The sequence below is a fragment of the Lynx rufus genome, unplaced genomic scaffold (assembly GCF_022079265.1).
Source record: "Lynx rufus isolate CCGP_SWC_20201006 ecotype Redwood Valley unplaced genomic scaffold, mLynRuf1.p SCAF_1, whole genome shotgun sequence".
Classification (NCBI taxonomy): domain Eukaryota; kingdom Metazoa; phylum Chordata; class Mammalia; order Carnivora; family Felidae; genus Lynx; species Lynx rufus.
The window spans coordinates 144,992,267-145,019,836 of NW_025814823.1; the positions used below are offsets into that span (position 1 = coordinate 144,992,267).

General features: G+C 39.3%; 1 protein-coding gene across 1 annotated transcript in view; it reads right to left on the bottom strand.

The window, feature by feature from the left end:
• ACOT12 (acyl-CoA thioesterase 12) overlaps nt 1-27,570 on the bottom strand; it is a 48,670-nt gene that overhangs the window by 9,912 nt on the left and 11,188 nt on the right. Inside the window, exons 3-10 of the mRNA XM_047088572.1 lie at nt 23,177-23,237; nt 19,543-19,644; nt 13,623-13,758; nt 4,813-4,969; nt 2,460-2,579; nt 1,459-1,609; nt 748-803; nt 374-437 (exon numbers count right to left, since the gene is read on the bottom strand). Of these exons, the coding sequence (XP_046944528.1) occupies nt 374-437; nt 748-803; nt 1,459-1,609; nt 2,460-2,579; nt 4,813-4,969; nt 13,623-13,758; nt 19,543-19,644; nt 23,177-23,237 (847 nt within the window). The remainder of the gene's footprint in view (nt 1-373; nt 438-747; nt 804-1,458; nt 1,610-2,459; nt 2,580-4,812; nt 4,970-13,622; nt 13,759-19,542; nt 19,645-23,176; nt 23,238-27,570) is intronic.

The following is a 27,570-nucleotide window of genomic DNA, read 5'->3' on the forward strand; positions in this document are numbered from 1 at the left end:
AAAAACTTTAAAATGACTAATACTTTGTTGTTGTGTTATAAAAATGCAAGCCGGAAGGCATGTCTTTTCAGCACAAATTATGGAGAGACACCGTATCTCAGTGTCATGCTGCTTGAATGCATTTGATGGCAGATCATTCTGAGTCTGTAGTTTGGAAACTGTACATGTAATTCAGACAGGGCACGGAAACTACTAGTTGGTAACCACTTACTAATAGTTTGGTTTTATTTTGAGATGATTGGTTGATATAATTTACCTTTTCATCTAACTTGTATAGGCACAACCTGAAGCAGTTAAACATGGGAACTTTCATGTTTATAATGATACCATTTTCCCTTTTTACACGAAAAGCTCCAAATCATAAAACGGTTACCTGGTTGCTTATGTCCCATTGTACACAAACTGGCACTTCTTCTTTGTGGGAAGTAACATATTTTCTGGAAAAAAATTAAAATGTTACTTAACATGTTATAATAATGTTATAATAATAAAGTTTTCTTCCCTGCATTTGGCACACAACAGTCACCATGACACTTTCTTGAACTGAAATCAGCAGTTTTAAAAGCTACTTTTACTAGTGGAACAATCAAGAAAAAAAAAATCTGTCACAGTTAGCCTCCAGTCAGAAAATATCAGACCATCTCATGTTACATTATGTGGGAACAGACACCTAGAGAGGGGCCCTTTGCTGTATAATTTGTTAGATAAGAGAACATAGCCTCAAATCCTTATGCCCACATCCCTTACCTGCCTAGGCGAATTCTCTTGCGTGCAATAGCTCCACGATACCGTCTAAAATCATCCTTTAATAAAAAACAAATTAAAATCAATACATTTCTAATTTAATGGTACAATCCTTAAGTGTCTCTCTCTGAATTCAGTTGAAGGGGCTAGTTGGAACACACATGGTGTCTCTGTGTGAACTATACTCAACACCCACAAAGGGCAAGTGCATGGATAAAGACAACCTTTGCAGCCTGTTTTTTTTCCCCTTTTTTAAAGTGGTGACTGTCATCATTTCTGTTATCAGAATTATACATCTATCTCACTATACAGTTTTTAGAAAAGGTGAGGGTGGGCAGCAAGGCTCCTCTCAGATAGGGAGAAGATACAGTTCCATTGCATGTAGAGAACCATGGAGAGCTGGAGTAAAGAAGTGGGAGAAGAGAGTCAGAAATAGGACACGGAAGATGATGTTCTTCCCACAGCCGCACATAGCAGAACAGAAGTGAGGTCTCCAGGGCCCCTATCATTCTAACAAATGATGAGAGTGATCGGGGGTGGGCAGGGGGAGAAAAAGTCCATTTTACTTCATAATGTAAAAAAGAAAAAAAATCTAAAGAGGAATAGCCTTGGAAGTTGTTGCTGGGGTGGGGAGATTCTGGGTAGAGCTCTATAACCCACCACTTCCCCCAGAATAAGTGGTCTGATTAATGAACTCACGTGCTGATAACTGACCTTTGATATGGGTTTGATTCTGGGAAATGTGACCATTTCTTCCTTATCATTGACAGCATTATAAATGAGAAAAGCACTGTTGATGTGACGGCCTTGGCCCTTAGACCACTCCTGACAGTCAAAGGCTTCCACGCGCACTCCCACTTCAACACTGCAGAGGGTGACACAGAGTTGTGGGCAGAGAACCAGAGCCTGCCAGGCCTCCTCTGCCCACGCAGCCACCACCGCTTCTGAGGGAGGAAAAGAATGAGGGCTCTGGGCTTTTCTTTTTGTCATCGCAAATGTATGCAACTGTTAAAATCCATTTCATCAGAGTGATGAATCTGATGCAGAAGCCCCTGGGAGAACTCCCACTTCACTTTCCCACCAAGTGGGAAAAAGGCCAGTTAGGAAGGACTTTCTATACCTTCATGAACATATTTTGATAATGGGGAACGGGGGAGTTAATAGTGCCAAAGTCAAGTTTTCTCCCCTAAACCTAACAGTTCCATATTAAAAAGCATCAAACACTAAAATTGGATAGGAAACATACTCTTTTTCACATTTTAAAAGATTTAAGGCAATTAAATCTTTTCATTGTATATCAAGAAAAAAATAACTGGGAAGTGGTTCGGGCTTCATGGTGATAAATAACAGGTTCATTAGGAGTCAGCTGACCATAAAGTCACTGGGACTCTCCTGAGAGTGAAAAAAAGAGTAATAATTATGACAGGTACACACCAAGATGGTACTGGGTTAACTGGAAGTCACCCTTATTATGAGACAAAAACCAACTCATCACAATTTACTAAGTGCAAAGAGTCTCCAAGAAGAAAACAGAGTTAAAATGAGTTGTCTATAGATGTTGAAGATGAGTGAAGTTAAAAAAAAAAAAAAATTAGAAGGAACTTGGTTATTTTAAAGTAGTCCCTACACTTACCTCTACACTGAAATAAGAAAATTTATTCATTTGCAAGTTTGAATTTGTCCACAGCAGGCTAAGAGCACTAAAAATGCTTTACCAGGTCTGAAATGTATTGTTGACAATGGCATTGAAAACAAGACGATCTCCAACAGCAGATGGTCCCCGAAACTTAAACATGTCCACGGACTTTAGAAGGGGGTGTGCCCTACAGAGGCGGCTGATGAAACAAAGGGAAGAGAGAGAGGAGAAAGAGGTCACTCTTCAAAGTATTTTCATGAACTGCTAATTTGCGTAACAAATGCAACAAATACTTTTTTTTAAATGTTTTTTAATTGTTTGTTTATATTTTGAGAGAGAGAGAGAGCAGGAGAGGAACAGAGAGAGATGGAGAGAGAGAATCTGAAGTAGGCTCCAGGCTCTGAGCTGTCAGCACAGAGCCCGACTCGGAGCTTGAACTCACAAGCCCTGAGTTCACGACCTGAGTCGAAGTTGGACGCTTAACTGACTGAGCTACCCAGGAGCCCCTCAGTGTGTTTTCTAAATAAACATCTTTTAACTCTTGTAAGAATGAAATAAGTAACTAGATTACATAAGTTGAGAGTGGGTCTGTACAATCCCTGCAAACATTTTGGGAAATACTATGTCCCCGAGCTGGAGGGTCTTTACTGAGATGCTTGGTGCTTCTGCTCTTGTGGTCACAGTCATGCTCTTGTTCTGTTCCCTATCTCAGTCCCTCTGAAAAACAAACCAAGGTCTTCTGTCCTCATTTGAGGGTTCTATTCATCCTGACAGCTCATGGCCACAATCACAGGAAGTTGTAACTCTCAGGTTGGAGGGGAGCACAGTGAAGGAACTACCAGCTAGTGCTATTCACACCAGTTTCTTAGCTTCAACTGAATTCACTCACATATCAAAAGACTCATATTTTTCCCTATTGGAAAATTACCTAGATTGCTACACAAAGCCTGAAAGGCTACAAGGTACACATTTTACAATTTTGTGTGTGTTTGTGTGTGAAATTTTGAAATTTTGTAAAGTATATTTAATCTCAGAAAGTTACTTTGGTAATTTTCTACATTTTAGATCCCCACGGTAGTCATTCAATTACTCAAAGGAATTGTGCCAACACTATGTGAACAGATTCTGCCACAGTTAATTATATTGTAAGCCTTACAAAAGAACAGGTTCAAATTCTTTATTGCCATTGAGAACGACAATCTCATTTTAAAAACAAGCTCTCTTATTTGCGCATAACTTATAGGAAGGATTACTACAGGTTTCTAACTATGGTCACAATTATAGACATACTCATCATAAAATTCTTTTCATCTTGGGAAAATAAAATCTTAACAATGTTCCATGGTTACAAGATTGTCAGTAGGGCAATTCCTGTTCAAATGCATTTTCCGAATACAGAGTGTTCCTTAAAACTGCTCAACTGCCTACATGGTTCCATTAATAATAAAATACCTTTTTTTGAAACTGAGGAGTACTTAAAAGTATTCTTTCAAGTTCCTCTCTTTGTTATCTTATTTTTCAGTTAATCCTTTGGCCATAATGATTCTAACCAGCACCTTCAAAGGTCAAACCAAATTGTAAAGTGTCTTTAAAAAAGTTTGCAATTTGAGTATTTTTAAGTGTAAAGGTCGTCTTCCATGTCTATTCTGCATCCACCATGTCATAACTATCATTACAAGAAGCTACAGTGTTACAAGATCAACATTTACAATTCAGAATAAAGTACTAGAACTGTCATTTCATTTTTATTTTTGAGCCAAGAACATAAACATTCACCTTTAAACAAAAGGGCAGATTAGGGGCACCTGATTGGCTCAGCAGGTTAAGTGTCCGACTCTTGGTTTCAGCTCAGGTCATAATCTCATGGTTTGTTGAGTTGGAGCCCCACACCCAGCTCCACATGCAGAGCCCGCTTGGGATTCCCTCTCTTTCATTCTCTCTCTCTCTCTCCCTCCCTCCCTCTCTCTGCCCATTCTTTGCTCATGCTGTCTCTCTCTCTGTCTCTCTCAAAATAAATAAACTTAAAAAATGAAAAAAAAAGGACAGATTAATCCTAAGGTAAACAGAAAAATGACTTATTTTCTCATTTTTTTTTCAATGTTTATTTATTTTTCTTGGGACAGAGAGAGACAGAGCATGAACGGGGGAGGGGCAGAGAGAGAGGGAGACACAGAATCGGAAACAGGCTCCAGGCTCTGAGCCATCAGCCCAGAGCCCGACGCGGGGCTCGAACTCACGGACCGCGAGATCGTGACCTGGCTGAAGTCGGACGCTTAACCGACTGCGCCACCCAGGCGCCCCTTATTTTCTCATTTTAATAAATGGCAACACTCTCCTCTCCTTCTCTCCTAGCTCAATAACCAGGACTCAGACCCTTTCTGATCTCTCCCCACTGGACACAACATCACACACCAAAAGTCAAAACCAAGAACCTTGCAGAAATAGTAGCCAGACTCTCCATCCAAGCCATAATTTGGCCACCAAATGTATTTCCATGATGGTTTGCATGGGGTGGGAGGACAAGTTCAATGCTCTGAACAGCGGTGCCACCTGTAGAAACCATTCCTTCCTCTTCATCACAAATGGGATCTGAAGGAGGGATGCAGACATTAATATTGGTGGAATTAACTGCACAAACTGGGACTACTATTTTTCCTTCCTAGCTGTACCCTTAACTCATGGGATTTTTAGAAAAATTAAATTATTCCTGAAGACTTAAATCTCCTGAGGAAATAAATAGGTTTGATTCTAAAGAGTGACCTTCATGAATTCCAGGGAATTGGATAGCTGATTAGAAAGGCCCTTTTAGAGATTGTATTCCAATATATCATACAAGTTCATTGGGATTTTGATTAAAATAATGATTAAATTTAAACTTGAGTTGTTTGGAGTGGAGAAGGGGCAGATCAGTGTGGGGAAAGTCAGAAAGAAATTTGGGGGTTGATGGTATGTTACTATCTTGATTGTGATGATGGTTTTATGGGTGTACACATCTCAAAACAAACTGTATACTTCAAATATGAGCACATGAATTTAGGGTATACCAGTTATTTATAATTATAATAATTATTATGTTATTTATAACTGCATTATGTATGCATAATATTATTTACGGTGCATCAATTATACCTCAATAAAGTTGTTAAAATGAAAGGACTTTGAACTATAAAGGGCCAAAGATAGAGAAAATCTGGAATAGTTTGCTCTAGTATAAACTTCAGAATGGGAATGTGGCCTCCATAGTTACTGTTTTGCAATGAATGCAGTCACGAACAGAAATGGCACAATGAGTTGTACTTCTCAGTGTCCTTCTGCTTCCTTCGAATCATATCTGCTTCATTTACTGACAAATTGGTTTTTACTCTCAACAATGGAGAAATCATTTACTCTGGCTGCAAAGCAGTAAAATGTATTCAATTATGCGTCTTGCATCATCTAGTGAATCATCAGCTAGGCCTAAATCTTGTGTGCCTTTGTTGAGGAAGTAGAGGGAGGATTTACAAATCAGGGGGACCATCCCGGTTGTCCCGTCAGAGGCAGAGCTGAGCTTGCAGCCCAAGAGCATAGATTAGGCAGCTGTTGGGAACTGGCAATGGGGCCATTCTTGGCACAGTCACACATAAGTGAGCAGAGAAGTGTGGCTACAAAGACCTGAACTGCATTTCCTCATGAAATTTTTAGATTTATAATTAATTGATGGTCTTTTAATTTTTTTCCCCTTCATTTCACTGATCATTTCAGTCTCCTACTTGAAAACATGTCAGAAACTTCCAAAAACACCCTAGTACAAAAGCCCAGGGGCGCGTGGGTGGCTCAGTTGGTTAAGTGGCTGCCTTCAGCTTAGGTCATGATCTCAAAGGCTCTGAGTTCAGGCCCCACATTGGGCTCTATGCTGACAACTCAGAGCTTAGAGCCTGCTTTAGATTCTGTGTCTCCTTCTCTCTCAGTCCCTCCCCCACTCACACTCTGTCTCTGTCTCAAAAATAATTAAAACATTAAAACTAAATTAAAAATAAATAAAAGCCCAAATCCTTCCCTTGGCTAGGGAAGTCCTTCCTTCCTTGTCTGGTCTGTCTACTTCTCCAGTCCCAGCGAGTCTGATTGCGACTACTACCACTCTCCTCCCATCATATTCTCTTTCACTCTTTCTCTTTGTTCTAGCTATGAGGGCCTTTTTTCAGTCCTATAACTAAGTACTGTCTTCAACATCAGGGAATTTGCACATATTGTTTGCTCTATCAGCAGCACCATCACATTCTTCCACTTATCTCTTATCCCCTATTTTTATAGGGGAGCAAATTTTGCCACCTCAAGATATGCCTCTTTGGCATGTTGCTTCTTTTAGGCTTATTATTTTTAAGAAACCATAGAGAAGCTCTGAAAACCCAGTAGAAATTACCCTTTGGTAAGAGACATTTATGTATATAAGAAAAATCTCTATTTGTAAGCATATTTCCCTTGCTGTACCAGAAAGAGGGGGATGACTGTAAATCTAGAAACTTACCAGAGAAGACAATGATTTAAATCTACAAAATGACCTTATCCTTGTTTACTGTGCTTTCCTCGGTAACCTCCCATAACTGACCCACCACCCTCAATATCATCTTTTGTCTTTGGCTTTGCCATTTCAATGAGTTACTCATTTTTTTCTGGATCTCTCCCATGTATATAGGCAGTATCCTGTAATTAAACTTTTGTTTGATTTTCTCCTGTTAATCTGTCTCATGACAATTGAATTCCCAGACCAGCTAGAAGAAGCTTATAAAGTAAAACTTTTCCACCTCAACACTATGTTGGCTCATCTCAGTCAACACTTCCTCAGGAAAGCCTTCCAGATCTAATAGCTAATTCCCATTTATGAGCTCACACATGCATCTTTCTTTTATAACTATACTTTTATTTTTCTTTGTGTGATCTTTGACCCGCTAGATCCGAAGCTCCTTTGGACAAGAACTGATTTTCTTTTTAAATTCTAATATAATTCCTTAATATGAGCACTCAGTAAATATTTATTGAATGAATGAATGAATGAATGAACTTAATTTTACTGATTTATTCCACATTCATAGTCCTTGCTTTCAACAGAATTTTCTAGGTAACAAAGTATACCAATGTACACTTTTGTATGTTGTTTACTAGAGTTCCTACTGCTTTGCATTTTCACTTAAACAATACTGTAGACTCTTCAAATTTTTCCAGTTTTGTGGGTGTGAAATATCTTATGTTGGTTATAATTTGGATTTCCCTGATTAATGTGGTCCATCATCTTTTCATATGGATACCAAACTTTCTTGTTACCTCTGAATGAAATGTCTACGTCATTTGCTTCAAGTGCTATTTTTCTCCCATTCTTCTATCCTTTCTTTCTGGAACTCTGATTAGATGCATGTTAGACTTCTTACTCCTTTCTCTATGTCTCCAAATCTTTCATATATTTCCCAATTCTTTGCCCATCCATCTGCATTCTAGGTAACTCCTTCAGATCTATCTTCCAGTTACTGTCTTATCTGCTATTTAATTCATTCGTTGAGTTTTAAATTTAAATTATTATATATATTTTTGTATAGAAATTCTCTTTCTTTGTCAAACCTTCTAGGTAATTTTTTTAATTCCTGAATAATACTTTTGATTCTATTTCTTTAAAATATATTAACGTTTTTACTTCAACATTCTTTATATGATAAATGCAGTAATTGTAGTCTTTGTGGGCCTCCTCAAAGGGGGGCCACCTCCCCAAAGCACCTTCAGAAGGTGATTCCTCTAGATTTTGGTGACTTATTTATTTTTATTTTTCAGGATTTTTGACTAGGAGTTCATATGCCTTGGATCTGTATCTGTGGGAATTCTTTAGAGCGGGGCTTAAAGTTATGTCTCCAGAGGTTTGCATTTGTGGCTGCCAGTCACCTGGGGGTACTGTAACACAGTGCCACTTCATAATAAATTTCTCTTGGTCTGTTTCAGTACAAACAAGTGATGTGGATTCTGATACCAAATCTACCTAAGAATGTACCTGTGATTGAATTCTCAAAGGAAAACAGGTCCCCCCATCCCCAACCCCACCCGTTTTACCTAGGGTTAAGGTCTCAATGAGATAGGAAAGCACCCCTACCAAAGCTCATTGAGGATTGGGATTTTTTTCAACTGACTCACTGAAAGTATCATTTTTTTAGGTTTGCAGCTCCATTTAAGGTTCCCTGATTCAACCTTTCACCTTTCATGAGCCACTGGCTTTGTTTCCTGAGCCTATGCAGGCCCATTAAAACACAAGTTCTAGGTCTTCTAGTATCTACAGAGTCCCAAGCAAATTTGTGTTTTCCACTTATGGCCGGACTTCAAGATTTTCTCTTATTCTTCTTCCTGCTGAGATGTGTTTGCAAAGATGTTTGTAAATATTTTATCCAGAAATTTTAGCTTGTTCTAGACACCAAATCCACCATATTGCTGTAATCAGAATTGGACTGCTTCCTAAAGTGATATTTAAACACACATGAAATCTTCAATCTTTCAACTTCTTTTTTCTCTCTTTTTTTGCCATAATTGACATTGTCAGATGATGTCCTATTAATACCTAAAACTGTACTGATTTTTTTAGGTTAATATCTCTCGCTTTTTGGTTCCAAATAAATATAAACTATCTCTAAAATGCGCTGTTAAATGAAAAAAAAGAAAAGTGCATAGCTATTTGAATATTGTGCTCTAAGTGTGTGTTTGTGTGTGTGTGTGTGTAATATTGGTTGTCTTTCAAGACAGGAACTGGGTAACTGGGAGATACTGATGGCAGGAAGTCGTAGCTTTTTTAAAAAAAAAATATTTATTTTGAGAGAGAGCATGCACATGTGTATGCGTTGGGGAGGAGCAGAGAAAGAGGGAGACAGAAAATTCCAAGCAGGCTCCACATCATCAGTGCAGAGTCTAATGCAGGGCTCAATCCCATGACCATGAGATCATGACCTGAGCCAAAATCAAAATTGGACACTCAACCAACTGAGCCACCAAAGTGCTCTGGAAGTCTTATCTTTTAACTGAATGCCCTCATACCTTTTGAACTTTAACCCTGTGCATGTGTGCTACCTATTTTTAAATAATTTAAAATAATGATAAAATAAAAACCTGAGTAGGCAATATATTATGGAAAACATTGTAAAGACACAAATGTAAGGCAATTCCTTCTTTTCTGAGGGATAACTTTAAAGACAAAGCTACTCGATTCTTATAAAGACATACATGGCATACACTGGGATACAAAGAGGTGGGTACTAGGGCAGGTCATGTATGCATAAGCATGTATGCAGAAATATACTGAATACAGGTGACCTACGACATGGATGCAAAAATATACTGAGTACAGGTGACCTCAGCGTAGAAGCATGCTTATTTACAGGTAACTGCCAATCATTGGAGAAATATAGCTCTCCTAGGCTCAGAGACCAAGTCAGGCCACAGTTCTGTCTGTGTACTCAAGTATGGTAAACAAACCTCACCCTTTCTACAGACTTCCAAATAAGACCATGCCTGTCCAGAGGTCAATTACAATACTTGTACTTTGGATGTTCGTTAAGTATTGTGTCATCATTCTGTTTGGACAATTTTGCATTCATTCTACAATTTCAGGTCAGGAACTTTGACCTGAATTGAGGTCATTTTAACTGTTGTTTTCCTTCTCACAACCAGAAAGAATTAACACAGGATAATGCTCATAAAGATTTGATTTCTCACTAAAAAAATAATTTAATGCTCCAAATATGAAGTCTTTTCCTATATACCAAGCCTCCAAACAGTGACTCAGTGGTACAAGAACACACTCCAAAGAAGTCCTGCTTTTATGTAATCTAATCTCATCTGTTTCCCTTTTCTTCTGAAAGCATATGATTTTAACTAAAATTTCTTAGTGTTCCAATGATATGCATTTCAATCACACAAAATCTTAAAAGAGATTCCAATTAGTTCTGATATTACTATCAATGTTAGAACCCTGGGTTTTCTAAAAACACTGTTCAATAACAGAGATGATCTAGCTGTCTTCCTTCAGAAGGTATTGTCCAGTTCAAGACAAACCCTATCAGATACACTGGGCAGCAGGTGGACAAAACACGCACTCAAGGGCAACTTAAAGTTCTGGGGTCTGGCTCTGACATTAAGAGAAATTGCTTTTTTTTTTTTTTTTTTTTTTTTTAAATTTTTTTTTTCAACGTTTTTATTTATTTTTGGGACAGAGAGAGACAGAGCATGAACGGGGGAGGGGCAGAGAGAGAGGGAGACACAGAATCGGAAACAGGCTCCAGGCTCTGAGCCATCAGCCCAGAGCCTGACGCGGGGCTCGAACTCACGGACCGCGAGATCGTGACCTGGCTGAAGTCAGACGCCCAACCGACTGCGCCACCCAGGCGCCCCAAGAGAAATTGCTTTTAAGTTCTATGGTTGCTTCGGTGGCATGCAAGCTTGTAAAATTTCTAAAAAGATAAAATCAACAAAATTAAGTTAAAAGTTGTACTGTACAAAGGAATGTAGAACAATCCACTTTTACAGCAGATCAGAGGAAACATGATAGAAACAGACTTCTAAAAATCTATAATTCTGAAGTATTTTTTTTTTACTTTAAAGAGAGAAAGAGATAGTGTAAGCTGGGGAGAGGGCTGAGGGAGAGAGGTAGAGAGGAAAAGAGGGAGAGAAGGAAAGATAGAGGAGGAGGAGAGAGAGAGAGATGAAGAGAGGGACAGGGGGAGAGAGGGAGAGAGGGAAAGAGAGAGAGAATGGATCCTAAGCAGGCTCCACGCTCAGCACATAGCCTGATGTGGCACTTCTGGGATCACGACCTGAGGTAAAATCAAGAGTTGGACACTCAATCACCTGAGCCACCCAGGCACCCCTTAAAAATCTGTAATTCTAAACTGAACCAGACCCATAGGGGAGATCTTGCCCAACTTCCTAACACACTGAAACTGAAGTCAATTGCAATCATTTTACCTCTACATTTGAATGGCTGTAGCATGTGAGAATGACTTTTCTATTCCCAATTCAGTGGACAGTTTTTATTTCTCACTTCCTGGAACACAGTTGACCACTCATTTCTTCATGTAACTCTACTCCCTTGACTTATGATGCTAGTCTCTCTGGTTCTCGCTGCATCCCTCCCACTAGTCCCTCTAGGTCTTCTTTGTAGATCCATCCTCCTCCTCTGATCATCTCTTATGGCCATGTTCTGCAGGTTCCACTCTTGGCCCATCACCCTCTTGCCCCTATGAGCCCTCCCTGGGTGACTGTAGGTACTGGCTTCATTTGAATTGCCATCTGTAAGCTGCTGTGTCTCAAACTAAATCTCCCCAGCCTGGTTTTGTCCTTTTGGTTGTTCCACAAGCACATGAGACTAAACTGAACTCATCATCCACCTCATCAAAACTGCCCCTCTCCTGCCCCTCATATGCATGACCTCAGTTCAAGATACTACCATTAATTAGCTAGTTGCTCACACCAGAAACCTGAGAGTTGTCCTGAAGTTCTTCCTCACCCATCTCCCCATCAGTGACCCTATTCTACTGATTTTACCCCTTGTATAGTTTTGGACTTTTCTCCTCCTTTCTATACTACCACTGCCTGGAGTAGCCACTCCTCATCCTTTGCCTGGTCTCCCTGCATATAGTCTCTTCTCCTCTACACAGAATGACCATATTAAGTGCCAGCCTAATCATGCAACAAGTGTGCCCAAATCTGTATCAGCTCTCTTTAAGGAGAGAATAAAGTTTAAGCCTCTTAACTTGACCTAGGAGAGCCTCCATGATACAGTCCTATCTTTTCATGTACTGCCTCCTTCCACCTTGAATTTTCTTTGTAGTTTGCCCTTGTTCTCATGGTTTGGCCACTTTATTACTTTAGCAAAATGCATTTAAAATATATTTTGGTACAGAGACCATCTTTACAAAAGGATGGACTCTTCTCAGCATAGTAATTTAATGATGAAGTCTTCATTTCTTCTAAAGTAGCTTTGTAGGGCGCCTGGGTGGCTCAGTCAGTTAAGCGTCGGGACTCTTGATTTCGGCTCAGGTCATGATCTCATGCTTCATGAGTTTGAGCCCCACATTGGGCTGACAGCACAAAGCCTGCTTGGGATTCTCTCTCTCCCTTTCTCCCCTTCCCCCATTCGCTCCCATGAGCACACAGGATCTCTCTCAAAATAAATAAAATTTTAAAAAGTAGCTTGGTAATGGGCATTGTCTTTTAAAAGGTCTGCAAGAATAGAAGCCTTTGAAAAACTTTTTTCCAACTGAAAGGTCATCTGTAAGGTCGTCCCCGGGCCATGATGATGTCATGCAGGGCAGAATAAAGCCCACACACAGGTCACCCCTGCTTCTGCCTTTCCTCTCTCCTCTGGCCTCTGTGTCTCCTCTTCTTCCTTCCTCTCTTCTAATATTCTCACTCTGATCCTTTCTCCTCTCCTTTACTTCCTCTTCTACTAGTGGCTGCCTTGGAGCCCAGGAGAGTTGAACCTTCTGGGAACTTCCTGTCTCACCACTGGGAGCAGAGTGGCTCAAGCTAGACCACTCCACTTCCTCCCCTTCACCACTTTGCTCTCCCTGAAAGGTCATCTCCCCTGGGGCTGTAGGAGATGGGGTCAGAAGTAAAGGAAGGGCAGGGGAGGGGCAAAGTGGCCCTCTTTTCCATGCCGTTCTGGCCCCATGAGGCCTCCAAGAGCCTGGGGGTTCGCAGCCAGAGAACTAAGACACTCTGGCTAATCAAACAGTGCTATTGGGGGGAAGAGCCAGGAAACAGAAATAGAATCTTATCGCTTCCATTCATAGCTCCTGTGATCTTTAGCAAGGCTCATCACGGCTCACTTTCAGTTTTCTCCTCTGTTGGTATTATAAGCAGTTCATATGAAGTAATGAAAGAGAGCCTGCTTAGTAAACTGTGAAGCACCAGATGGACATATCCCTGTGCTGTTGTTCCTTCATTCTTTGGTCACTACTGAGTGCATACTTACCAATAAGGACTGCCTGGTCCCTGTGACCCTTCTTTTCCTCTCTCCTCCCCTGTAGATCCTCCAATTTAAAGAGGTCTTAGGTATCTGCAGTTATATTTTGAATTGGCCAGGCCCTTCCTTCTCCAGCCACTGAGTTTGTTGGGGAAGACACCTACCATTGCCAGGGCTGAACTGTAATAACAAGGTGAAAATAAATGTACTCTAAGAAAGGACCCCTCTGCTTGTCACAGTCATATAATTAAAGTTCCCATAAGTAGATTTACTGACCATCAAACTCGCTATTTTCTTTCATCAAGTTTTTAAAGGTATCTTCGTGATGTAATCGAACTTTCCTTCTCTCTGAAGCCAGATTATGTTCCACATGATCTTGCTCAGTCAGAAGTGTGACTGGTTTTAAATGAATCTAGAGAAAGAAAAACATTTATCTTTCATTGCCTTGTTAAATTATAAAAGCGCAGCATGGATTTTGCAAAACCAATGATATGTTACATTGTTTTCTAACTCCAAGTAAACAGAGTATTTCTGGGGGCACCTGGATGGCTCAGTCCATGAAGCATCTGACTTTTGATATCAGGTCAGGTCATGATCTCATGGTTGTGGGATTGGCACCTGTGTTGAGCTCTGTGCTGACAGTGAGCCTGCTTGGGATTCTTTCCCTCCCTTTCTCTCTACTCCTCTCCGGCTTGAGTTCACTCTCTGTCTTTCAAAAATAAATAAATAAATAAATAAATAAATAAATAAATAAATAAATAAACTTAAAAAAATTTTTTAAAAATATTTATTTTTGAGAGAGAGAGAGAGAGAGAGAGAGAGAGAGAGAGAGAGAGAGACAGTGCACGAGCAGGGGAGGGCAGAGAGAGAGGCAGACAGAATCCAAAGCAGGCTCCAGGCTCTGAACTGCCAGCACAGAGCCCGATGCAGGGCTCGAACTCACTGACTATGAGATCATGACCTGAGCCGAAGTCAGATGTTTAACTGACTGAGCCACCAGTAATAATCTTCTTTAAATACATTATGTGTACATCTCTTTCTTCAGTAGAAAGATCTAGTCTTGTTATATCATAGTTGTCATTATGAAGTGCCCTTACAGTGTATTTTTTATGCACATTTTAGTTTTGCTCTGAGTCCAGAGGGATGCCACTTCCTCTGCCATAATCAGTCATTCCAGTGACAGCCCTTTCCCAGTCTCTAGATACAGGGGTGCTCATCTCCTGAATCAATAGCAAGATAGTTAGGATGGTTGTTCTCACCATGACCTTGCCATCCCAGTTTTCCTATAGTGTGTGAGGGACTGAAATTATCCAAATAAGACTCTGATTCTCCCAGGGACAGTATGGTATAACCAGGAGGTTTTTAGAAAATTGCATTTATAAAGTTAAATATCATGAACGTTTTTTCTTTTCTTATAAAATCATCTGTGTGAACATTTATATTGTTTTCAATATTTTGCTATTAAAACAATGATGTGTGAGGGCTCCTGGGTGGCTCAGTCGGTTAAGCGCCCGACTTGGGCTCAGGTCATGATCTTGCAGTTCGTGGATTCAAGCCCCGCGTTGGGCTCTGTGCTGACAGTTCAGAGCCTGGAGCCTGCTTTGGATTCTGTGTCTCCCTCTCTCTCTGCCCCTCCCCTGCTTGTGCTCTGTCTCTGTGTCTCAAAAATAAATAAAATGTTAAAAAAGTTAAAAAAATTTTTTAAATAGACCATTCCTGGGTGTTTTCACACATATTATTTGACTAAGTTTTTTTCTTAAAATATTTTTAAACTAAAAAAGTCAATATAGGCATAATTATTTTTTCATATAATACATGCTTTAAAGAGTTTTCCAAATATTAATTTTCCCTGATTTTTAAAATTTTCAACAGGCCTACAGAATAAAAAATTCTTCAAATTAATGAATGAGGAGAGGAACTTTGAATCCGCTGAATCCTTACTATGAAATGTTTTCTACTTTTTGCAAAATTAAAATCTCAAAGGAAGGGAATAAAGATGTACTCGAGAAAGGTATCATGTACTGAGAGAGATTTCTAATTTGGAAATTTCATCACACAGTGAAAACACTGTCTAATAAGCAAATTGAAAGAATCAGTAGATCAGAACAAAGCTTTAATTGACCTCCAGAAATCTGGAACTATGGTGCAGCAGAATGAAGGGCTCAAGCTCTGTCAGAAAAGCCTGTCTGCTAACCTGCGTGCATGAAAAAGTCACCCTGCAGCTGGATGGGAATAATTCCATGCTTGTTTCCAGGACACCTAAAGGCTGGCACTGACCGTTAGCCAAGACTACAAAATAGCTAAGGGATTCATAATATGCTGCTTTCAAGTCTAAGATTCCCCTGGAGTACCTTGTCTAATTTGTTTAGGAATATAGAGACTTGATAACTCACACTGGTTTAGCTCTATACAACCTTGTTTTAGTTATGTGACCAGCAGGGTGTAAAAGTCCACCTAGTAAACTTGTGCCTTGGCTCTCCAATCTTCATCCAGATGAAGCATATTTTGTATAACTGAAAAGGACTGTGAGAGTGAAAAACAGAGAGCTTCCCCCTAAGGTCAGGAATAAGACCAGGATGTCCACTCTCACCACTTCTATTCAACATGGTACTGGAAGTCCTACCCACAACAATCAGACAACAAAAAGAAATAAAAGGTATCTGAATTGGTAAGGAAGAAGTGAAACTCTCAATATTTGTAGATGAAATGATACTATATATATAAAATCTTAACTCCACCCAAAAATTACTAGAACTGAAAAATGAATTCAGTAAAGTTGCAGTGTACAATGTATAGAAATCTGTTGCATTCCTATACACTAATGATAAAGCAGCAGAGAATGGAATTAAGAAAACAATCCTATTTACAAATGCACCCCAAACAATAAAACAGCTATCAAAAAACTTAACCAAAGAGGTGAAAAACCTGTACTCTGAAAATTGTAAAACACTGATGAAAGAAATTCAAGACCATGCAAAGAACAGAAAACTCAGAAATAAACCCACAAATACATGGTCAATTAAGCTTTAACAAAGAAGGAATGAATATACGATGGAAAAAAAAGACAGTGTCTTCAACAAATGGTGTTGGGAAAATTGGATAGACACATGCAAAACAATGAAACTGGACCCCTTTCTTTCACCATATACAAAATAAACTCTAAATGGATTAAAGGCCTAAATGTAAGACCTGAAACCCTAAAAATCCTTAAAGAGAGCACAGGCTGTAATTTCTTTGACATTGGCTATAGCAACATTTTTCTAGATATGTCTCCTGAGGCAAGGGAAATAAAAACAAAAATAAGCTATTGGGACTGTATCAAAATAAAAAGTTTCCACACAATAAAGAAAACAACAAAACTAAAAGGCTACCTACTGAATGGGAGAAGATATTTGCAAATTAGATAACTGATAAAGGATTCATATCCAAAATATATAAAGAACTGATACAATTCAGCACCCAGAAACAACTAATCCAATAAAAAAGGGACAGAAGACATAAACAGACATTTATCTAAAGAAGATATACAGATGGCCAACAGACAAATGAAAAGATAGTCAACATCACTCATCATTAGGGAAATGCAAATCAAAACTACAATGAGATATCACTTCACACCTGTCAGAATGGCTAAAATCAACAACACAAAAAACAATAGGTGTTAGGAGAGGATGTGGAGAAAAAGGAAACCTTGTGCACTGCTGGTGGGAATGCAAACTGGTGCAGCCACTGTGGAAAATAGTAGAGGGGGTTCCTCAAAAAATTAAAAATAAAACTACCCTAGGATCCAGTAATAGCATTACTGGGTATTTATTACCAAAATACAGAAACACTAATTCAGAGGGATACATGCATCCCTATGTTTATAGCAGCATTATTTACAATAACCAAACTATGGAAGCATTCTAAGTGTTCACTGATAGATGAATGGATGAAGAAGATGTGGTATATACATATACAATAGATTATTATTCAGCCATCAAAAAGAATGAAATCTTCCCACCTACAACTACGTGGATGGATATAGAATGTATTATGCTAAGCAAAATAAGTCAGTCAGAGAAAAGACAGATGCCATATAATCTCACTCATATGTGGAATTTAAGAAACAAAACACATGAGCAAAGGAGAAAGAGAGAGAGAAAGACAAACCAAGAAACAGACTTAATTACAGAGAATTCCACCCAAGGGAGCTGGGTGGGTGGATGGGTGAAATAAGGGATAGGGATTAAAGAGTACACCTATCATGATGAAAAACAAATAATAATAATAATAATAATAATAATAATAATAATAATAATAATAATAAAGGAAAAGAACCCCAAGAGCTATGCCTGAAGTCTTAAACTTCTCTGCTGTTCGCCAGTGCTTTCTTTCTCCTACAAACAACCTCTTCTAGTTTAGTAAGGCCCTGCCCGAGCATACCCTGTGGTGTTCTGTGAGTCCTTCAATGATCCGGCCTATGAAACTGATGAACTAACTAATAAGCCTAGTTAACCATTGCCCATCTCATCCTGGAACAAACTCACTTTGGATACAGATGCAGGTACGCCTGTTGGTTCATACCAAACCACTGACTTTTTGTGGCTCTCTTTGTGATGTGCCCCTGAACAAGAACATTACTAACTGGAAAATAATTCGTTTGGGAAAGCTGTTTTACAGTAAAGGTTATCTGAGCCAACCTATAATGGCAGGACCATAAGGCATCTGACTTCCCAGAAATGCTCTCACAAAAAGTTTCTTCAGGCTCAGGACAGGTTTAACTGAAGTGTTACGATAGTATTCTTATTTCATGAGTCCCTGAAGCCAAAATGAGAAGTCTCAAGCTTGAGAGGAAAAACGATAGTCCTTGTGTTCTTCTCCATGGAAGGAGCAGGATGGGATGGTGATGTGGACTCCTTTCTGTCACTTTTTCTCAGATATGGAAAATCTGCAATCACCCCCATAGTCTCTCATTCTCAGGGTTTGGAGATTTGGGGGGACTCTGGGAAAAAAAACAATGGTTTGCAAGACCCATCTCAATGTCTTAGATTTTAGTGAACATAGGATCCTGGGATGCTTTGCCAAAGTACAGATTCCAAGTTCCTATACTAGTGATTCTAATTCAGTAGGTCTGAGACATAGCCCAGAAAGCTGCATTTTCAGTATTAGCTGATATGAACTTCAGTTTCAAATAGAATGCCCTTGGGCAATATGAATATGTCTTGTTGAATGTCTAATATTGGACAGAGACTGGGAGAAGTGCCATGGTGCACAAAATTCTTCAGGGACACCTGCCACCCAGGCATCAGGATGGACTGACTGAGTCAGATCCATCTAGATCTTTGCCTGTTGGCCCAAGTAAGGAGTTGCTGGTGAGTACTGCCCTACTGTCATCTCTGTTGGGTACAGAGAAAATATGGCTTTGTCCTGGCTCTAAAGTTGGATGCAGGCTGAAGAACACTTTTGCAGAGTAAGAAGTACCCCTTGTTGCTTCAATATGGAACTAGAAGAAGCTACTATGCCCATGTTTGAAGTGATCCTTGCAGTGAGAGATTTAATTCTAAATTGGATTATTACCTTTAGACTAAATGGGGACCCTCCCCCTGATCCTAAAAATGAAAGCCAAGAAACAATGAGTAAACCCCCAGCAGACTACAGACAAGCTGCTCTGGGCCCATAGCCAGGCAGGCCTGCTGGGCACACATACACATATCAGAATAATGCATATATTTTAAGGTTGTTTTTACTCCATATGCCCTGAAGCTTATTTCTAAACTTCAATAGTTCAGCCTCTTTGACGTTCTTCCTTCAGGTATAAACAAATGATTGGACTATAATATGCAAGTGCTGACTAAACTGCTCTTGCTTTTTAAAAAAAAAATTATTTTAACTCAATTTTGAGTTATATAACCATAAAAGAAAAGAACTAACCCAGTAAACACTATTTTTAAGAAACTGATAGGCACTTTGGATCATTTAAAACACAATGTTTTTTTCCTCTTTAACAAACTGACTACATCTCCCTTCCTCTAAGGTTCTTAACACTGTATTACCACAGAAGGACAAATTTTACAAAAATATTGATGGATAAAAAATCTTGGGAAAGCATACTGCACAGTAACAAGAAATGTCTTTTTCTCCATAATAATTCTGATGCAATCATTACTATGTCCCTGAATTACATCATAGATACTTCTTCACACAGAAAATTTACCTTTTCTTTTCCAACTGGTTTGGCTACAAATGTAGAGAAAGCCACACTAACAAGTTTCTCAATACCAGTGAGCATGTCCTGTACTATCACCTTGATGCTGATCTAAAATGAAAAGAAAAATAAATAAGTAAACGTTCAGCCATCCAGAAAACAGATGAGATCACAGCAATCAAAATTCAGTTATGCATTTCAATGTTCCTTTGTTTTTTAATTAAATCAGCATTTTAATTTATTTTTAAGCAATACTGTTCTTTCAGTGATGTCCCATAAAATTAAAATATAACTTTTTTTCTGGGGCACCTGGGTGGCTCAGTTGGTTGAGCGTCCAACTTTTGATTTTGGCTCAGGTCATGATCACGGTTCATGTGCTGACAGCACGGAGCCTGCTTGTGAGTCTCTCTCTCCTTCTTTCTCTGCCTGTCCCCTGCTATGCTTTGTCTCTCTCTCTCAAAATAAATAAACTTAAAAAAAACTTTTTTCTTATTAGAAAAATAGATATTTGACATGGAAAATTTGGTAAACATAAAAATACATAAATGATAAAAATGGAATCTGATTACCCAGAGTAAATATTATGAGCAATCCCATTACCCATATTAATAATCACTAATGTTTAGGTGGATTTTATTCCCATTTTATGTGTGTGTATGTATTTACATAAAATTATCACACTGTATTTACAGTTTCATGTTATAACTTTAAAAACTGGCATTATCTGACAAGTATTTTCTAATCCCATTATTACTATATGTGCTTTTGAAAACAAGATACTAATTAATGCCTTGTAGACCATTAAGGAGATACACCATAACTTTTTTTAATCTTCAGTCTCTGGCTTTTATAACTGAGTTAACATGGACAAACTGCATCATGTTATCAGTAGCTTTGTTGCCTTTTTCAGAAATTTTGTTTTTCAGGAAGAGCAAGAAGGTGGCTGAGGCACTTTTTGGTGACACTACAAGGGAATGGATTTCCTTATGGGAAAAGATTTGAAGCTTAGGTCCTGAGGATTTCACTTTGTACAAGTATTGGTAAACTCAGGAATCTATTGTTAGATTTTGGCTAATAAACACTTGCCCCACATATCCCTGATATGTAACACTATCTTCTTGGACTCATGGGCAACCTCAGGCCTCTTAGTTTAGCACTGTATTATTGACTATAGAGAACAGCTGTTTCTACATCTTCACCAACTACCTCATGTGCAAAAATAATCAATAATCCATAATTCATTTTACATCACTTACCTTACGAATGCAAGTGAGTATTTTCACAGTAACACTCAAGTTAACTCGACAGTGGTTAACCAAATTTAAACCATCCATTCTCAAGCCCACAATTCTGGAGAGTTTAAACGAGTTGCAAACACTGTCTTCTGTTAGAACAGTTAACTTAGTTATGTATGAGGGCCAAATGTCTCAAAAACATACGTAAGGGGGACTTTCACTTTGTGTCATGAAAAAGTAGGTCAGATTGGAATTACACCCTGCAAAAACAACTAGAAAACTGAACCAACTATTTTCACACTAGGATAGCAGACAATGTAGAAATGTCACCACTAAGAAGAGGGAAACAGATAAGAGGAACACTTGAATTTCTGGGCTCTCAGCCAGAAGGTAAGTCCCAGACTATGGCCAAGGAGGGGAAACTGAACCTTCCTGAAATGAGGAGGCAGAAATCAAGAAGACCAACGTTCCTGGGATTTGTGGGCATTCCCAGAAAAAAATGTAACTACAAAAGGAAAGAATTCCAAAAATCTGCACACAGTCCTGTTAAGTGTTTGGGATGACACCAGTCTGATGTTTACAAGGTGGACGTTTACAAGGCCAGACATGAGCACCTTCTGAGGCAAAAATGATTCCTGGGGAGTGTAACATGAGCAGTCCCGAGAACTTATGCAGAACTGACAGTCTGGTGTTCCCACCAGCCAGACCTTATTGAATACACAACATATGCAGAGACCACAGAAGACTTCAACTTGGAAGAGGGACTAAATTAGCCCTAGTCAAGGCTAGGATTTACTTTCCTTGGGATCAGAAATCTGTGCTTTTAGGGGTGCCTGGGTGGCTTAGTCAGCTAAGCGTCCGACTCTTCATGTTGGCTCAGGTCATGATCTCACGGTTCATGACACAGAGGCCCTTGTTGGGCTCTGTGCTGACAGCATGCAGCATGGAGCCTGCTTAGGTTTCTCCGCACCCCCCCACCCCCCGCCCCGCTCTCTCTGGTCCTCACCCACCTCTCGAGCATGCGTGCATGCTCTCTTTCTTTCTCTCAAAAAAATAAACATTTAAAAAAGAAATCTGTGCTTTAAACTCACCGGTTTTTCTTTTCTTAGCTTTTAATCAAATTTCCTTTGGAAATTCTACCTTTTCTCATGGAATAGGAGGGAAAGGATAAAAGAAAAGGAGCTGTTATCCATGTTTGGGCTGAATATAAGGTAGAGTGCTAGCCTGTAGTAGAGAGGCTGAGAAAGTAACATCACGATCGTTGCTGACAGAGCTAACTTTTAACACAAAGATTTCCTTTCTGATTTCAAGTGTTTTGTATTCTGTTCATATGGATACTGGGGGAAAGTGACTAACTCAGGGTAAAACCATCACCATTAGGTATGGTTACTGTCAAATAGTTCTGTTGAACAGGAATATGGGTTGAATCCAGTACCTTATAATGTGACCTTATTTTGGAAATAGGGTGGTTCAGATGTAATTGGTTAAGGTGGGGTCATACCAGAGTAGGGTGGGCTCCTAGTCCAATGTGACTGATGTCCTTCTAAAAAGGAGGGATTTGGACACAGACCCTCAGAACACTATGTGAACATGAAGGCAGAGATCAGGATGATGTGGCAGAAGCCAAGGCAAATCACCAGAAGAAAGCACTGGGACACACTCTCTCACACAGCCCCCAGAAAGAATCAACCCTACAGACTCCTTGATTTAGCACGTGTATCCTCTAGAGATGTGAGACAATAAATATCTGTTGTTTAACCCATCTGGTCTGTGGTATTCTGCTATGCCCTAACAAACAAATATAAGTCCCTATATGTCTTTTGTGCCCAAAGATCAAAGGGACTGCTACAAACCAACCTAGAAGTTGCAAAATGGGATCCAGTAAACCCTTTGCTACTGGTTCAATCAGAACAGAAAATTCAAAAGCCCCTGAGAATGCCGCATTCACAACTATGGTAAAGAAAATAAAACTGAGTGGATGAAGAAGAAAAATCTAAACTTTCTTTCTCACTTCAGTTACTCTACCTTTCAAAAACTGGTTAATTATGGGGCTAGTTTCCACTAGAGGGTGCAGAGATGGAGAAAAAGCAGAGTCGGTATAATTAAGAAATAAGACCCATGGCTTGTAAAGAACCAAGAGAGTACCCTTCTCCCTTATATGTTTACTTCCTATGTATCCTTCTATATAAAAATAGTGTGTCGCATCACATTTAATTTTAGTAGCAGAGTTGACTAGGAAACTCAAGGTCCTTATTATTTACCTGTGACACTGACTCCAGGTTCAAGCACCTTCTGAAATTCAGAACCTCATGCATGAACTCCAAATTATGCCAGGCCTCCTGCTCTGCTCTCTGTACACAATGCAAAGAGAGCACCAATAGGCAGAAGTAAGAAAAGAGGTCTCTTACCTCCATGCTTGTGCTGAACGCTCTGGTAACTTTCGCTTTGATGGTTATCACTTGTCCAACTCTAGTTAAAAAAAAGAGGGAGGGACCTTAGTAATCCTAGTACCTCTCATTTCAGACCTAAAGATTCACTTAAATGCATGTGTAATCACTCCTTATCACGCTGATAATGATTATGCATGAAACTTCAGGTTAATGATAACATAAAAAGACAGTTCTACAAACAGATGCCAGTCATTGTAAACCACACATATGTTCGTTGCCTACTTCTATTCAAACAGAAAGAGGCCTTTGCAAAGTTGGTGTGCAAAAGGACTTCCACAATCTGCAAAGGATACTTTGAGTGTCTCACAGCTGTTTCCTTAAGAGAAGTTAAAATAGACAAGCAAACCTATACAAATGACATTTCTTTTTTAAATGTCTGTTAACAAATACATGGAGAAACATGCAAACTGATCAACTTCATCAGGTTTACATGGACCCTCCATTCACTCTTCATGATTATAGAGATTCTGGTCATATAGTCTGAAGTTGTTCCAAACCTTCTGTGTTCAGTCCCCTCAGTTACCACTGATCCTTTAACCTTAGCAGAAGGTAAGGGTCTTCCTAATGCAATCCTCTTCAATTTTTCTCAATGACTTTCAAACTTGAACTATATCCTCCTTACTTTTCTGTTTCAGAGGAAGAACGTTAGATCTCTTTCAGAACCTCTTTCTGTACCTGTGCCCTTGTTACCTCTTCTCAGCCATCATGGCTGGCTTAGTCAGCTCTTTCCTCTTTCGTACCCTCATCCTCTGCCCCTTCCCTGACTCTCCTTACTAGTCTATGAAAATGTCCAAGGCTACTTCTTTCTAAAAACGTTTCTCTCAAGCCGATTCTATCTCAATTTTTTTCTCTTCTCCATATTCAAACTTCCTAAAATACTCATTTCTTTTTCTAACTCACAGATTTAAAATAAAATAAAATAATAAAATTAGAGTCAATCCTCTGGAAAAAAAATAAAGCTTACACAAATCAGGGAAAGAAAAAGAAATGTTTACTGAAATGTTTAAGAAATGTTTACAACTAGTCCTGGCATTAAGCTAAGACTTCAGGATACTGTGATGAACAAGATGAGGCTCCTGACTTCAAGGAGACCAGTCTTCACTTAGGTCACCAGGATGTAAACAGATGAAGTGCAGTGCCATGAAATTTTTCAAAAGAAAAGAACGAGTATTTCAAAGATAACCATAAGAAGAAGCTAATTCAGAAACCTGGGAAAGGAGTCACAGAAGAGGTGACGTTTGAGATGGGTCTTCAAAGATGAGGATTTTGCCAGGTGCAGAGGTTTGAGGGCTTCGTTTCCCATTTACTTCTCAGCCACTTGAACCTGGCTATTGCCTCCACATCTCACTTCCAGTCCCTGTCATTTCCTAAAAGCTAAATCCAACATCTCACCTCTTTAATGTCTTTCTTCAGGAGGCTTTCTCTTCCCTTGGATTCCAGACCAGTGTTCTCTTCTCTATCTCAGCTTCCTTCACTGGTTTCTCTTCCTTAATCCATCCCTTCAGGGTCAACATCTCCTAAATTTCTGTCCTTTATCCTATTCTCTTCTCACTACACCCTCTTCTTAGAAGACCTTGTTCTTGTCCATGATTCTTTCATCTCTATTAAAATGATTCTCTAATCTCCATCTTTAGCCTGGACATCATTCTTGAAACTCAGAGCCATATTTCCAAATTCTCTCAACAGATTCAACTAATAGTTATGGAGGCTCTACTAGACTTAGTGTTAACAACCTCCACACACATTCCCAATTTAACTTAATCTTCACATCCAGCATATGCAACCAAACCAATTTTCTTTTTTCTTTATCTTTGTTCCTTTTAAAGTTCCTAGCTCTGTTTGGTAAAGTTTCTAGAAGAGATTTGCAGTAATAGTGCCAGGCAGAGTTAGAGTCCCTCTCCAAAGCTACTATGATACTTTGTACTCATCAACTACTAAAATGTTAATGCTTCTCTGTCTCTCAGACTTGGAGTTGGGGGGGGGGGGGCAGTGCAGAAGCCATTTTTCTTGTTTTGTGAACCTGTCCTGCCTTTAAAAGTAGGAGAATTCCAAGAACCTGGTTCTCCACACCAATCTCCCGATATTGAATGTCAAATGAATGGAATAACTGAAATCTCAACTAAATAAAACCAATTTCATAGCATGGCATTCAAGGTCTTCTGTTATGTAGCTCCAGTCCACTGCTGGGCATCACCTCTCTGCAGACCAGGCTCTTCCTGAACACTCTCTGCTCCTTCCCATCTTGGTGCTTAGGTTCTTACAAGTGCCTCATTGTGTGAAGTCCTTTTCCTATTCACCAGAAAAAAGTCTATGCCTCAGTTAAGGCACACATCAAATGCTACTCCTCTATGGTAAAATTCTCATTGATTTTCTAATCAAAATGTGCACCTTTTAAACTACCCCACAGAACGGAGTTTGTATCTCACCCAAGGGCTGCATCCTACAATGCTTTCTATTCTGATGATTATGTGTTTGTCTGACTCTCACCAGACTGAGTGACCACCCCACTTCAAAATTGTGCCATAATCAAATATTTATGTATCTCACTGAGTCCATTGCAGTATTTTTTGTATAGGCAATAAATACTGAAGAATTTAACTTAAATTAATTTAATTAATTACTTAATTAATATCTGATATGGTTTATAAACAAATACATGGTTTTGTTTAACTTTTTTTTAAATATGAAATTTATTGTCAAATTGGTTTCCATACAACACCCAGTACTCATTCCAACAGGTGCCCTCCTCAAAACCCATCACCCACCCTCCCCTCCCTTCCACCCCCCATCAACCCTCAGTTTGTTCTCAGTTTTTAAGAGTCTCTTATGTTTCGGCTCCCTTCCTCTCTCTTTTTTTTTTTTCCTTCCCCTCCCCCATGGTCTTCTGTTAAGTTTCTCAGGATCCACATAAGAGTGAAAACATATGTTATCTGTCTTTCTCTCTATGACTTATTTCACTTAGCATAACACTCTCCAGTTCCATCCACGTTGCTACAAATGGCCAGATTTCATTCTTTCTCATTGCCAAGTAGTATTCCATTGTGTATATAAACCACAATTTCTTTATCCATTCATCAGTTGATGGATATTTAGGCTCTTTCCATAATTTGGCTATTGTTGAGAGTGCTGCTATAAACATTGGGGTACAAGTGCCCCTATGCATCAGCATTCCTGTATCCCTTGGGCAAATTCTTAGCAGTGCTATTGCTGGGTCATAGGGTAGGTCTATTTTTAATTTTTTGAGGAACCTCCACACTGTTTTCCAGAGTGGCTGCACCAATTTGCATTCCCACCAACAGTGCAAGAGGGTTCCCATTTCTCCACATCCTCTCCAGCATCTAGAGTCTCCTGATTTGTTCATTTTGGCCACTCTGACTGGCATGAGGTGGTATCTGAGTGTGGTTTTGATTTGTGTTTCCCTGATGAAGAGCGACGTTGAGCATGTTTTCATGTGCCTGTTGGCCATCTAGATGTCTTCTTTAGAGAAGTGTCTATTCATGTTTTCTGCCCATTTTTTTCACTGGATTATTTGTTTTTCGGGTGTGGAGTTTGGTGAGCTCTTTATACATTTTGGATACTAGCCCTTTGTCCGATATGTCATTTGCAAATATCTTTTCCCATTCCGTTGGTTGCCTTTTAGTTTTGTTGGTTGTTTCCTTGGCAGTGCAGAAGCTTTTTATCTTCATGAGGTCCCGATAGTTCATTTTTGTTTTTAATTCCCTTGCCTTTGGAGATGTGTCAAGTAAGAAATTGCTGCGGCTGAGGTCAGAGAGGTCTTTTCCTGCTTTCTCCTCTAGGGTTTTAATGGTTTCCTGTCTCACATTCAGGTCCTTTATCCATTTTGAGTTTATTTTTGTGAATGGTATAAGAAAGTGGTCTAGTTTCATCCTTCTGTATGTTGCTGTCCAGTTCTCCCAGCACCATTTGTTAAAGAGACTGTCTTTTTTCCATTGGATAGTCTTTCCTGCTTTGTCAAACATTAGTTGGCCACACTTTTGTGGGTCTAGTTCTGGGGTTTCTATTCTATTCCATTGGTCTATGTGTCTGTTTTTGTGCCAATACCATGCTGTCTTGATGATGACAGCTTTGTAGTAGAGGCTAAAGTCTGGGATTGTGATGCCTCCTGCTTTGGTCTTCTTCAAAATTACTTTGGCTATCGGGGTCTTTTGTGGTTCCATACAAATTTTAGGATTTCTTGTTGTAGCTTCGAGAAGAACGCTGGTGCAATTTTGATTGGAATTGCATTGAATGTGTAGATAGCTTTGGGTAGTATTGAGATTTTGACAATATTTATTTTTCCGACACATGAGCACGGAATGTTTTTCCATTTCTTTACATCTTCTTCAATTTCC